The sequence below is a fragment of the Pongo abelii genome, chromosome 14, assembly GCF_028885655.2.
Source record: "Pongo abelii isolate AG06213 chromosome 14, NHGRI_mPonAbe1-v2.0_pri, whole genome shotgun sequence".
NCBI lineage: Eukaryota > Metazoa > Chordata > Mammalia > Primates > Hominidae > Pongo > Pongo abelii.
This window is the reverse complement of record NC_071999.2, coordinates 32,948,766-32,963,268: the sequence shown is the minus strand read 5'-3', so window position 1 is coordinate 32,963,268 and position 14,503 is coordinate 32,948,766. Positions and strand designations below refer to the sequence as shown.

The following is a 14,503-nucleotide window of genomic DNA, read 5'->3' as shown; positions in this document are numbered from 1 at the left end:
CAGTGGATTTGAGCCCTCATCGTTGTTCATTGCTATGTAAGTCAAGGGTTGGTCATAGGTCCTGCCTTGGACTGTCATTTCAGGAAGCAGGGCAGCTACAGCAGCAGTCCCCAACGTTTTTGGCACCAAGGATCCATTTTGTGGAAGACAATTTTTCCATAGATTGGGGGTAGGGGGATGGTTTTGGGATGAAACTGTTCCATCTCAGATTATTGGAGATTAGATTCTCTTAAGGAGTGCACAACCTAGATCCCTGGCGTGCGCAATTCACAGTGGGGTTTGCGCTCCTGTGAGAATGTAATCCCTCTGCTGATCTGACAGGAGGCGGTAAAGCTCTCTTGCCTGCTGCTCACTTCCTGCTGTGTGGCCCCTTTCCTAACAGGCCATGGACAGGTACCAGTCTGCGGCTGGGGGGTTGGGGACCTCTGAACTACAGGCTTCTCCACCTGCACAAGTTCTGAGAAGTCAGACTATCCAGAGCAAGAGGGGCAGGAACTTCCTTGTCTCACTGAGAATCTTCGGCCAATCCCAACTCTCAATGGGCATATGACTCACATGGTGATCATCTTAAAATGCAGAATCTGAGTCAGTGATTTGAGATGGGACCTGAAATCTTGCAATTGTAACAAGCTTCCAGATGATACCAATGGCAGTGTTGATGCTGCCTGTCTGTGGACCACACTTTGAGTAGCAAGGGTCTAGAATATGGACATCTCCTTTTCCAGTGAACTTTAGCAAGTGAGGAGCATTTCAAGGAAGACTCCTTCCATGCACACTGTCATTAGTTGCAGTATCTCCTGTAGCAATCGGGCTAAATTTGTCTTTAATTCTTTTTCAAACAGCATATCCAAGTTTTGCAATCATAAGCACCAGCCAGGAGAATATATATTCCATGCAGAAAATGATGATGCCCAATTGACCAAAATGTTCACGCTGAATATAAGAAGTAAGTTAAATTGCCGAGAATTTAATTTTTATTTTTTAATTCCTTAATTTTTTATTAGTTTTAACTAGGAAAAGTTAAGTAATGGCTTAGAAGGGCTACTACAAAACTGTTTTTGTACACTGAAGTGTTTTGAAACTTTACTCTCATATCTACTGGCATTGATCATGTATCTCTTTATTTTTTATGTTATTTTGTTCTGTTTCATTTTTAAGACCGGGTCTCACTCTATCACACAGTCTGGGATGCCATGGCACAATCATAGATCCCTGTAGCTTCAAACTCCTGGGCTTAAGTGATCCTCCTAAGCCTCCCGAGTAGCTGGGACTACAGGCACACGCCACCGTGCTCAGCTAATTTTAAAACCATTTTTGTGGAGAGGGGGCCTCCCTTTGTTGCCCAGATTGGTCTCAAACTCCTGGCCTTAAGGGATCCTCATACCTTGGCCTCCCAAAGTGCTAGGCTTACAGGTGAGAGTCACTGCACCTGGCCATATATCTCTTTCTGTGTGTATCATCAGAAGCTGAAAGACTTATTTCACATTGTCTCTGAATATGAATTAGTGTTGTGACTTTATTGATTTTAGTATTTTGAAAGGTCGTGTTAAGGAAAGGCTGAAAATCATTTTATCTCTCATTTATTTGTTTTTAATAATTTTCATTTCTTTGGCTTATAAAACCATGAGAAGTCCAACTTCTCCTGAAGCTAAGAATCATTTTAAGGCATGCAAGCAGGTGGAGGTCTGTACCTCAGCTCTCTCCAGGGGGAGGCTGGCAATGAAAAAATGGTGTGTAGCAGAGAGGTTGCATGGCAAGGAGGTTGCATGGCAAGGAGGAAAGAAGAAATTACCAGAGGTCTGGAGGCATCCTAAATGAGACATCCTCCCAGAAGCACAAACTGCCCTGGAGTAAATGGGTAGCCTGTACTGTAGGCAACTTTGAAACTATTTCCAGAAATTACTATACTCCATGAGCTTATTTTATTTTATTATTTTCAGAGACAGGGTCTTGCTGTATTGCCCAGGCTGGTCTTGAACTCCTCAGCCCAATTGATCCTCCCACCTTGTCTTCACAAAGTGTTGGTATTATAGGAGTGAACCACTATGCCCAGCCAGTGAGCTTATTTCACACATTCTTTTCTGTAGGGAAACCTCAAGTGCTCGCAGAAGCATCAGCAAGTCAGGCGTCCTGTTTCTCGGATGGATACCCATTACCATCTTGGACCTGGAAGAAGTGTTCAGACAAGTCTCCCAAGTAATAAGGACATTGATGCCTCTTATAATGGAAGAACATAAAACTCTCTGACCTATTGATTCTTTCATGAATACAATTTAAGAGGAAATGATGAAATATTTAAAATGCCAACCTTCTCAATCAACCATAACTCTCAATGGTCATAGATTGTTTCTGATAACTTATACTGGATGAATCTCTCCTAGAACTCGCTGCAGAAATCCTTACTTCCAATCTGATGACAGCTCACCTGTCTAAATTCTTTGCCGTTTTTTTTTTTTTTTTCAGCTGCACAGAAGAGATCACACAAGGAGTCTGGAATAGAAAGGCTAACAGAAAAGTGTTTGGACAGTGGGTGTCGAGCAGTACTCTAAATATGAGTGAAGCCATAAAAGGGTTCCTGGTCAAGTGCTGTGCATACAATTCCCTTGGCACATCTTGTGAGACGATCCTTTTAAACTCTCCAGGTACAACAGTTGCTCTTGTGATATTCCACCACCAGGAATTCCCCACTAGAAGTTAGTCCCCATCGCTGACTTTTACTTGGGGAATTTTACAGGAGAGTATAGGGTCAGTGTGTGAGAAAAGGTTTCTTGAGTCAGGCAAGAATCCCCAGAGAGACTGTTTCACAGGTTGGGGTGGAGTCCTGCCTGTGCCCTTGTGACTCATGTGTCACAGTGACCGGGAGAAGCAGAAACTCCCGGTGTGGTGAATCTCTGTGGAAAGATCTAACTCTAGAGAAACAGATTTTGTCACTTGGAGTCTCTGTCATTTTCCCTTTTGATTAGCCTCCTTATTTGCCCTCAGCCTGCTGTTTTATAATTTTTGGTTTGCTTTTTAGAGCCCTCCTAAGTTAAACAATTCTGAAACCTGGCCGCCCACCCTAGTAATTAGGATCACCAACCTCACAAAACTGACTTCTCCACTTTCATGTGCGACCTTCATAAAAGGGATATGAACTTCTTTTTTTCTCTGACTTGTACATCATGTAGGTTTAAATCCATGCATTTTTTTTTTTTTTTTTTTTGAGATGGAGTCTCGCTCTGTCACCCAGGCTGCAGTGCAGTGGCATGATCTTGGCTCACCTCTGCCTCCAGGGTTCAAGCGATTCTCCTGCCTCAGCCTCCTGGGCAGCTGGGATTACAGGCACCTGCCACCACGCCCAGTTAATTTTTGAATTTTTTTAGAGACAGGGTTTCACTGTGTTGCCTGGGCTGGTTTCTAATTCTTGGACTCAAGTGATCCTCCCACCTTGGCCTCCCAAAATGCTGGGACTACAGGCGTGAGCCATCGTGCCTGGCCCAGATGTAATTCTTGTAAATTTACCCTAGTAAATGGTTTTAAAGAATGGATTGAGAATAATCTGCAATTTTCTAGGGAGGAAATATGTCCTTTACAGGGACATTGCCTGATTGTCTGTGGGGAGTAGCGTATATGTAGAGTGGTTGTGAGGACTGAAAATGATTATTACTGAAACAGGATGTGAGAGATTATAATGAGTTGTCCACTATTTATAATGTCACACAGGAATTCTGTATCATAGCTGAGTGACACTCTTTTGTTGCAGGCCCCTTCCCTTTCATCCAAGACAACATCTCATTCTATGCAACAATTGGTGTTTGTCTCCTCTTCATTGTCGTTTTAACCCTGCTAATTTGTCACAAGTACAAAAAGGTAAAAGCAAAGGTAAACACTCATTATTCTTTCCTCTATCTGCAGAACTGCCTATTCCTAACTAACTCATCATTTCATCTCTGAAGCAATTTAGGTATGAAAGCCAGCTACAGATGGTACAGGTGACCGGCTCCTCAGATAATGAGTACTTCTACGTTGATTTCAGAGAATATGAATATGATCTCAAATGGGAGTTTCCAAGAGAAAATTTAGAGTTTGGTAAGAATGGAATGTGCCAAATGTTTCTGCAGCATTTCTTTTCCACTGGAAAATCTTTAAAATGCACATACTCACCATTTGTCTTTGCAGGGAAGGTACTAGGATCAGGTGCTTTTGGAAAAGTGATGAACGCAACAGCTTATGGAATTAGCAAAACAGGAGTCTCAATCCAGGTTGCCGTCAAAATGCTGAAAGGTACAGTATAGTGGAAGGACAGCAACAAAGATGCACAAAAATGGGAGGCACAGTTTCCCACCCATGCCTTCTTCTCTTTTCCATCCTTTTAATGGTTACTATTTGCCATGTTTCAAGGCTAAAAATGGAGTGGATTGGGGTGTCAACCCAGTCATGAATACAACATTCAAGTCATAAATACAAAACTCCACCTCTTCTTCCACTTCTCTCTTTGTTTATTTTTATTTTATTTTATTTTTTCGAGACAGGGTCTCACTCTGTCACCTAGGCTGGAGTACAGTAGTGTGATCGTGGCTCACTGCAGCCTCCACCCCCTGGGCTCAGGCTCCTCAGCAGCTGGGGCTACAGGCGCGCACCACCACGCTCAGCTAAGTTTTTTATTTTTGGTAGAGACGGGGTTTCACCATGTTGCCTAGGCTGATCTGGGACCCCTGAGCTCAAACTATCTGCCCGCCTCGGCCTCCCAAGGTGTTGGGATTACAGGCGTGAGCCACTGTGCCAGGCCTATTTAGTTTTTATAGGCTTTGATATTTAGGGATACAGTTGCCACAGGCAGAAGTTCTTTCTTACATTTGTGTTGTTTTATTTTTAGAGACAGGATCTTGCTCTGTTGCCCAGGCTAGAGTGCTGTGATCATAGCTCACTGCAGCCTCAACCTCCTTGGCTCTAGCGATCCTCTCACCTCAGCCTCACAGGAGTGTGCCAAGACAATTGGCTAATTTTTTTTTTTTTTTTTTTTTTTTTGTAGAGATGGTGTCTCACCATATTGCCCAGGATGGTTGCAAACTCCTGGCTCAAGTGAGGCTGCCTTGGCCTCCTAAAGTGCTGGGATTACAGGTGTGGGTTGAAACAGACTCTGGGTAGGAGAGTAAATTGGGGCCCTTTGTATCCTTACTTCATTGCTCCATCCATTCCGATCTGGCGTCCAGCGCCATTGCTGGCCTCACCATTACCACCGCTGACCCAGCAGAAGCACCTCCAGCTGGCTCTCTTCCTAAGGTCAATAGTGACCTCAAACCAAACCAAGCCTAATGGATATTTTTCAGTCCTCATTACTTGATTGTTCAGCATGAATTGATGCTGTTGATTCTTCTCTCCATCTAGAAGCTTTCTTTCTTTGGGTTTTGTGTCACCATATTCCGGTTTTCCTCCCACACCTCTGCCCTTCTCAGTCCTTTGTGGGCTCATCTTCTTCCATCCAGCTTTTGCTGTGGCTGATTTCGAAACACAGCCTTGCTCTGTTGCCCAGGCTGGAGTGCAGTGGTGTGATCTCAGCTCACTGCAACCTCCACTTCCCAGGCTCAAGCCATCCTCCCACTTCAGGCTCCTGAGTAGGGGGGACTACAGGCATGCGCCACCACGCCTGGCTAATTTTTGTATTTTTGGTAGAGATGGGGCTTCGCCATGTTGCCCAGGCTCCATCCAGCTTTTTATGGGGCATCCCTGTAGGCTTGCTCCTGGACCGCCTTGCGTTTTCGCTCCACCCACTCAACACAGTCCATCCCCACTATGCCCGTCAGGTCCTCCCATACACCAAGGGCCCTCATGCTTGCGTCTCCCTTCGGAGTTTCAGGTTCATATGTTAAATGTTTGGATGTCTCAAAGTTCCCTTTAACACAGTGTATGCAAGGTGAATTCCCCTAACCCTGGCCCTGCACCAGCAGTCCTCTCTGTGACTGGTAATGAATGCCAGTGAATAAATAACCACATTCTATATAGTTGGGCACACTAGAAACCCATGACTTTTCCTTGACACCTTCCTCTTTCTAACACCCTGTGAGCTAATCCTATCAGGTTTCCACTTAGTGTCTCTTGATTCCATCCTCGTCCCTCCGTCTCTATTACCACTACTCTAGTTCAAGGCTCTCTCCTGGACAAAAGCTTCCAAAGCAGGTTCCTGTATCCACTCTTGCCTCCCTTTGGCTTCTCCATGCTGAGGTCCAAGTGACAGTGACGAAAGGCTAAGCAGATCAAATGGCTTTCCTACTTCGCATTTCCTCCACCACCCGCATGGCTGGGCTGCCACCACCTCCCCACCTCTTGCTCTCGGCACCCCAGAGCGCTGGCCTTCTTTCAGTTCCCCCAGCACTGTCCTCCCACCCACTGTGGGGCCTTTGCACAAGTGGATCCTTCTGCTTCCCCTTCCCCTTTCATGTAGGTATCTCCCACTGCCCCCTCAGATCTCAGCTTAAACACCACTTCCTCTGTCTCACACCACAGACAATATTGAGGCCCTTGCAATGTGCAACATTAGCTCTCTGCAGGCTTTCCCCCGTAGAATCCATCACCTTTGTCATGACATTTTTTAACATCTAATTGCTGTCCCATCTGTCCAGTGGCCCGTGTGCCTCATGAGGGCAGGGTCTGTGTCTGTGGTGCTGTGCTCTCTCCTTTCTCGACCTTTGCCCACTCTTTCACAACCCTCGGCACTGTTCTCCTCACCTTCCACCATGAGTCACCTGGCCAGCTCCTATTTTTCTTCAGGACTCAGTTTAGGCTTTGAATGCTCCTTTCCCCACACCTCCAAGGCTAAGGTAGCTATCCCTTTTGACCCTACAGTACCCCTGCATTCCTTTGCCACACTGCATTTTTCTTTCTTTCTTTCTTTTTTTTTTTTTTTTGAGACGGAGTCTCGCTCTGTCACCCAGGCTGGAGTGCAGTGGCACCATCTCAAGCTCACTGCAAGCTCTGCCTCCTGGGTTCACGCCATTCTCCTGCCTCAGCCTCCCGAGCAGCTGGGACTACAGGCGCCTACCACCACGCCCGGCTAATTTTTTTGTATTTTTAGTGGAGACGGGGTTTCACCGTGTTAGCCAGGATGGTCTCAATCTCCTGACCTCCTGATCCGCCCGTCTCAGCCTCCCAAAGTGCTGGTATCACAGGTGTGAGCCACCGGGCCCGGCCCAACATTGCATTTTTTTCTTTCTTTCTTTCTTTGTTTCTTTTTTTTTTTTTTTTTAATAGGGTCTCACTCTGTCACCCAGGCTGGAGTGCAGTGAAGTCATCATAGCTCACTGCAAGCTTGAAGTCCTGGGCTCAAGTGATGGTCTGTCCACAGCCTTTCCAGTAGCTGGAACTACACGCATGCACCACCATGCCCAGCTAATTTTTATTTTATTTTATTTTTAAGTAGAGACAAGCTCTCACTATTTTGCCCAGGCTGGTCTCGAAGTCCTGGGCACCAGCAATTCTCCCGCTTGTCTCAGCCTCCCAAGATGTTGGGATTACCGGCGTGAGGACCCACGCCTTGCCTGCCATATTGCATGTATGGCACTGTATTGTAAAGGCTTATTTACTTCCCTGCCTTCTCCAGGAGACTCTAAGCTCCAGGAAGACGAGGGTTGTGTCTTGTTTATCCTTCATTCCCCAGTGTCTAGAACATTGGCTTTTACACAGTAGGCACTCAATAAATACTTGTTGAATGACTGAAGGAAAGAGGTAATGGTACATGAAAATACTTAGAAGAAGAAAAGCATGCTGAAAAATATGACATTATTTTAGCCATGAGGAATAGGACATGAACAAGTAAAGCCCCGAATCCCTGTCCAGCGTGAAGCTGAAGACATGATGTATTAGGGGGTCCCACTGCCCACAGGAAATCCCAACCCCAAGCCAAAATCTTGGAAACAAGGATACCCCTGAGAGCTTTCCCAAGCCAAAATAGAGGATGTCAGCACTGGAGAAGCCACTGCAAAGGTTAGGATCTCTTCCTGGACAAAGTAATGGAACCTGGAAATCGAACCAAATCTTCACTGAATGTAAAGAGGAGTTACTATATAAGGAAGAAAAAATCTGTTCACAGAGGGGTGGTGCCTGGAGCCTGGAGAGGGAAATCCAGAGATTCTGCCCTTGCCCCTTTGGCTGCCCGGGCTGCCCTGACCAACTGCACATCAGCCACAGTGACAGGAGCCCTTGGATTCCATAGTGACTTTCCTCACGCTGTGCTTCTAAGTCAGGTTATGAGTACAGTTTGCTGAGCTATCTAGAATTTTCCCTAGAGAGAGAATGCATTGGCCAACCAATATGTTCTAGCCTGCTTGGCAGTTTTATTTCTCAGTGTCAATTAATGGGTCTCTTGAGCACTTGGTAGTGGGAATTAGTCCTCTTTGACCTTCTCCCATTGGACTTGCTGGCAAACCTAATGTTCTAGACCTGAGGGCCACAGGCTAGAGTCAACCATGCTCACGACACTGCTATCTTATCTCTCTCTGACTACAACAAATCCAAGAGTTCAAACAAACAAACAAAAAGGACGTTTCTCCCTTCTGTTAACTTGTACTGAGGAGGAAAAGCGTGTGTTATTATTTTGTTTGTTTGTTTTGAGGGCCAGCTGTAAGGATTTTTATTTTGGTAGGTAGAGGAAAATCCTGTTGAAAGGTGCATTACCAGATTCAATGTTTATACTATAGTCTTTGTTTTGTTTTGTTTTGTTTTTTTTGAGACAGAGTCTCGCTCTGTCACCCAGGCTGGAGTTGTGCAGGGGCTCGATCTCGGCTCACTGCAACCTCCGCCTCCCCAGTTCAAGGGATTCTTTTGCCTCATCCTCCTGAGTAGCTGGAATTACAGGTGCGCACTGGCACGCCCGGCTAATTTTTTGTATGTTTAGTAGAGACAGGGTTTCACCATGTTGGCCAGGTTGGTCTTCAACTCCTGACCTTAAGTGATCCACCCGCCTTGGCCTCCCAAAGTCTTGGGATTACAGGTGTGAGCCACTGCGCCCGGCCCTATACTACAGTCTGAATTCTGCCTTAGGCTAGGCATGGTGGCTCATACCTGTATTCCCAGCACTTTGGGAGGCGGAGTTGGGAGGATTGCTTGAATCTAGGGGTTCAAGACCAGCCTGGGCAACATGGTGAGACCCCATCTCTACAAAAAATATAAAAATTAGCTGGGCATGATGGCCTGCGCTTGTAGTACCAGTAACTTGGAGGGCTGAGGTAGGAGGATCACTTGAGCCCAGGAGGCAGAGGCTACAGTGAGCTGAGATCACGTCACTACACTCCAGCCTGGGTGACAGAGTGAGATACTGTGTCAAAAAAAAAAAAAAAAAAAAGAAAAAAAAAAAAAGAAAGAACGAAAAGGAAAAAAAAGAAAAAGGAGAAATTCTGTCTTAAAACATAGGATATTGTTTGTTTATTTATTTATTTATTTTAAGATGGAGTTTCACTCTTGTTGCCCAGGCTGGAGTGCAATGGTGCAATCTCAGCTAATTGCAACCTCTGCCTCCCACATTCAAGCGATTCTCCTGCCTCAGCCTCCCAAGTAGCTGGGATTACAGGTGCCTGCCATCATGCCTGGCTAATTTTTGTATTTTTAGTAGAGACGAGGTTTCACCATATTGGCCAGGCCGATCTTGAACTCCTGACCTCAAGTGATCCACCCACCTTGGCCTCCCAAAGTGCTGGGATTACAGGCATGACCCACCATGCCTGGCTTCTCTCATAATTTTGAATTTAAATAAATAATGCAGGTTGACTTTGAGCTGAGAAAAATTTTAATTTATTTAATGACATAAAATTCATATTTTACTTGAGTTTTACGTTTTTAATGCTCCTTTCTTTGACAGAAAAAGCAGACAGCTCTGAAAGAGAGGCACTCATGTCAGAACTCAAGATGATGACCCAGCTGGGAAGCCACGAGAATATTGTGAATCTGCTGGGGGCGTGCACGCTGTCAGGTAACCCACTTCCACGAAAATCACCTCATCAAAAAGACTGTAGCCTGATGACAAAGAGGATGTTTGTTCTCTCTCTCTCTCTCTTTTTAATTCTTTGTCTTTTCTCAGTCACAGTGTGAACTCTCAAACCCAAGTGGAATTAGACACTGAGCACTCTATAAATCAGAGGGGTCAAAATAAAGAATGCCTCATTCATCTGCTTTCTCGGGATATATTGCATAATTCTCACCTGCTTAAAAACAACAACAACAACAACATTGCAAGTACATTTGGTGGTGTCTGTGCTTCTCCCCCAGCTTGGAAGCTGGTGCACAGGCATGGTGAGAGTGGTTACAGAGCCTGGCCACTGCCCCAGTTGGGCTGCCTTCAAATACGGCACAGCCCAGCTAAGATATCAGACTTTACTTTCCCAGAATTCTCTGGGGCATGCCCTCTGATCCTCTCTCTTCTGCCTAGAAATACCCAAATGATGTGCCCAAGGTTCATTCTTTCTGCAGCAGCAGGCCTGGGGCTGGTACTAAAAGAAAGGAAAAAGAGGAAAGTGAATCTGAGAGAGGACTGGGAATATATTTCTCCCTCCTCAAGCAAACGGCAAATCAGCATATAGTTACCAAGTGTTCGCCTATAATACACAGCTAGAACATTACTTTCAGTTGCCAACTGGAGAATCCAGGAGGCCAGTGGTATTGGTGGGGCCACACATACAAACAAGGGCTACAGAGAATGTCAAGAAGATGCTGCTTTCCAAAGGAATTTGAGCAAAAGCTGAAACTGAATTTAAAGTATAAGAAGAGATAGGCTCAGAAAAAGTTGTACTGTCCCCAAGTCAGCAGAGAACTGAGCCCTCCTAAGAGTATGTTGTCTGCTACATAGACTTCTGAAATAACAGTTTGCTTTGTGTATGCCTATAATTGAAACTGTAACTATTTCAGGACCAATTTACTTGATTTTTGAATACTGTTGCTATGGTGATCTTCTCAACTATCTAAGAAGTAAAAGAGAAAAATTTCACAGGACTTGGACAGAGATTTTCAAGGAACACAATTTCAGTTTTTACCCCACTTTCCAATCACATCCAAATTCCAGGTAAGAGGCTGGGTCAGGGTTTCATAATTACATATCATAGAACGTAGACAAAGTGTGCTGTTCAAACACACTTCGTTGACCAGTTTCCAAAGGCATCCTGAGGTCTGTGGGTCCTGCAACCTAGAGATTTCCTGAATCTTTGCTATAGTTTCCCTGTTGACATGGAACAACGAGTCCTGTCCCTTTCCTTCAGTACAGGTACTATAGCTGAGCTAGTCTCTCTCCACCCATGCCTGCATCACACCGTAGACGCCTATTTGGTTTGGGGAAAGGTGCATTATTCAGTCTTTCAGGACACCTGGTTGCCTCACAGGTGTTAGTAGAAAGAATGAAGACTTTTTCCAAAGTCCTTAACATATTAAAAGAGAACAGCTCAGGTCCTGGGACTATTGCTCAAAAGAACGCTGAACTCAAATTGGATTCTAAAATATTAGGATGGATCGATTGACACATGATGGGGACACAGTAAAGTAGCGGTAACTTTGTCTCTGCTCTGCGTTTATCCTCCGATCCTGAGAGATGCTTGGTCCTGCAGGGATTTATTGCTTTAGCGGGCATAAATGAGGGCTGTAGGAGTTTGTTGGGATCTCCTCCTCATCCTTGAACTTTCTTGCTAATTACTTGAGCATCATGGCTTTGTAGCACCTTTCTCTGAATGGATTCCCAGGCATTCTGATGGAGGCATTCCTTGAGCCTTGGAGCATTCTTTTTTTTTTTTTTTTTTTTTTTTTTTCCTGAGTTTCACTCTGTTGCCTAGGCTGGAGTGCAATGGTGTGATCTCAGCTCACTGCAACCTCCACATCCCAGGTTCAAGTGATTCTCTTGCCTCAGCCTCCTGAGTAGCTGAGATTACAGGCATGTGCCACCACGCCCAGCTAATTTTGTATTTTTAGTGGAGACAGGGTTTCACCATGTTGGTCAGGCTGGTGTCAAACTCCTGACCTCAGTTGATCCACCCACCTAGGCCCCGCAAAGTGCTGGAATTATAGGCATGAGCCACCACGCCCGGCCAAGCCTTGGCGCGTTCTTATTTCCCTCTCTGTATGGAAGTTCTCCCTTATTCTGAAGGGTATTTGTTTATTGGAGACTTTTTTCTTTACCAGGGGCTTTTTAGGGATACATTTGAGAGTCCCGGCTTTGTTTTCTTAGAATGTAAGTTTTAAGTGCAGGCCTCTGGCCTTCCAGGTCTGAGACACAGACCCAGTGTCTTAAAGCCACCAGGCCGCACGGAGATCCCCATGCGCGTCCGTGTGCAGCTGCCCTTAACCTGTGCATGCCTGTCACACCAGTCCTCCCCTTTACACTCATTTCCCAGCTCATCATCTAGAAATGAGAACTCTATAAAGCCACTCACATTCTGGAACAGAGGGGCTATCCTACTGAGTCCGATGTGTGTAACCAGCATCCACTGGTCAGCATTTAGCCCCTTTGATTCATTCCGTTCACTGGAATATTAACTACACTGAAATTATTCTTTTTGGAATATTTGTGAAAGCATGAAGCCATTTCCTAAAGATATGTATATTGTAAGTTGGGTTAAACTCATATATTGGAATAAATTGAATCACGATCTATTTATAATTCCTACAGAGCTCCTCAGGGAAGAATTTTTATATACCTTAAAAGAGATTTGTATTATTGCTATTTATTAATTTCACAGTAAAAGAAATGAGCTTTACAAAGGCAAACTGGAAAAAAGAAGGATGGTGAAACGCTTACGGGACTCTCGGGAAGATCTGTATTATGTGAGGGAAAGTGGGCTGAGTTCAGAAACCAAAGAATGAGATCGATGTGAGTCCTGGTTCCACTCGAATCATATTTATCTCACTGTGCCTAATTTCTCTTTTATAAAATGCCACCCATCTTGTAGGTTGTGGCAAGGATTGAGTGAGGTCCTTTTTGAACTGTAAGATTCTATATGGAAAACAGGGATTACTTTTATCTTAGACTGGCAAGCCCAGTTACACAGATGTTTTTAATGTACACAAAAAATGGACAAATGGATGGTGTGCTTTTAATTTAAAAGTCAGTTTATAACTGGAATCCATTTATTTGATGAATTATATTTTTAAAATAAAATGTCTGCTGAGAAGAATAATGTAAATAATGAAAAAACAAAATTTTTTAATAGCATGCCTGGTTCAAGAGAAGTTCAGATACGCCCGGACTCGGATCAAATCTCAGGGCTTCATGGGAATTCATTTCACTCTGAAGGTAATATTTTATTCTAAGTAGTAGCACTTTAAAATGGAAATGAATGCAAAAGTTTTATGTTAGCTATTTTTTAAAAGTGTGTAAACACAAAAGCATTTTAAAATTTGCTAATTGTCAGATGATAGCTAAAAGCCAGTTTGTATACTGTAGATTTTATGTCAACATTCAACTAATAAACACTGAGGACTATTTTATTTGGTCAGATTATTCATTTAAAGTCATATATTAATTACAGCCATCTTATTACCTGATAAGTGGAAGAGATAATGAGTTCCGAAGTTACACAGAATTTGGATTAACTTCTGCTTACTTTGCTTTATGACTGGATGACTTTGGACCAGTTATGTGACCACCAGACTCACAATTTTCTTGTTTATAAAATAGGCCTAATACTACCTTCCTCACAGGACTGTTGGTAGGAGTAAATGAGGGGCTGGGCGTGGTGGCCCATGCCTGTAATCATGCCTTGGGAGGCCAAGGCAGGCAGGTCACCTGAGGTCAGGAGTTCAAGACCAGCCTGGCCAACGTGGAGAAACCTTGTCTCTACTAAAAATACAAAAATTAGCTGGGTATGGTGGTGCACGCCTGCAATCCCAGCTACTTGGGAGGCTGAGGCAGGAGGATTGCTTGAACCCAGCAGGCGGAGGTTGCAGTGAGCTGAGATTGTACCACTGCATTCCAACCTGGGCAACAGAGTGAGACTTCAACTCAAAAAAAAAGAAAAAAGAAAAAAAAAGGAAGGAGTAAATGGAAGAATATAAAATGCACAGTACAGTTTATAAAATGAGACAGATGGGCCGGGCACAGTGGCTCACGCCTGTAATCCCACCACTTTGGGAGGCTGAGGTGGGTGGATCACGAGGTCAGGAGATCAAGACTATCCTGGCTAACACGGTGAAACCCTTCTCTACTAAAAATACAAAAAATTAGCGTGAGCCTGTAGTCCCAGCTACTCGGGAGGCTGAGGCAGGAGAATCCAGTTGCAGCATGCCAAGATTGTGCCACTGCACTCCAGCCTGGGCAACAGAGCAAGACTCCTTCTCAAAAAAAAAAAAAAGGGATAGACAATTAATATTAATTCCTTTCCCACTGTGACAGCCCTACCTAGTGCAAAAGAGAAGTATCTAAAACTCCTGACTAATCAATCAGGAAGTCATCGGTCATCAAAGCAGTTCCAAAGTTTATCTCTAACCAAAACAAGTCTCCAGTGACCCTTCATAGGCAGCATAAACAGGTCAGCTCTAATGCTGCCGGGAAGATAAT

At 44.4% G+C, this 14,503-nt stretch overlaps 1 protein-coding gene across 1 annotated transcript in view; it reads left to right on the top strand.

Annotated features, from left to right (window-relative positions):
• Window positions 1–14,503, top strand: part of FLT3 (fms related receptor tyrosine kinase 3) — a 67,892-nt gene that overhangs the window by 32,931 nt on the left and 20,458 nt on the right. Inside the window, exons 9-17 of the mRNA XM_024230909.3 lie at window positions 843–946; window positions 2,088–2,196; window positions 2,464–2,642; window positions 3,743–3,849; window positions 3,936–4,068; window positions 4,159–4,263; window positions 9,830–9,940; window positions 10,873–11,026; window positions 13,158–13,240. Of these exons, the coding sequence (XP_024086677.3) occupies window positions 843–946; window positions 2,088–2,196; window positions 2,464–2,642; window positions 3,743–3,849; window positions 3,936–4,068; window positions 4,159–4,263; window positions 9,830–9,940; window positions 10,873–11,026; window positions 13,158–13,240 (1,085 nt within the window). The remainder of the gene's footprint in view (window positions 1–842; window positions 947–2,087; window positions 2,197–2,463; window positions 2,643–3,742; window positions 3,850–3,935; window positions 4,069–4,158; window positions 4,264–9,829; window positions 9,941–10,872; window positions 11,027–13,157; window positions 13,241–14,503) is intronic.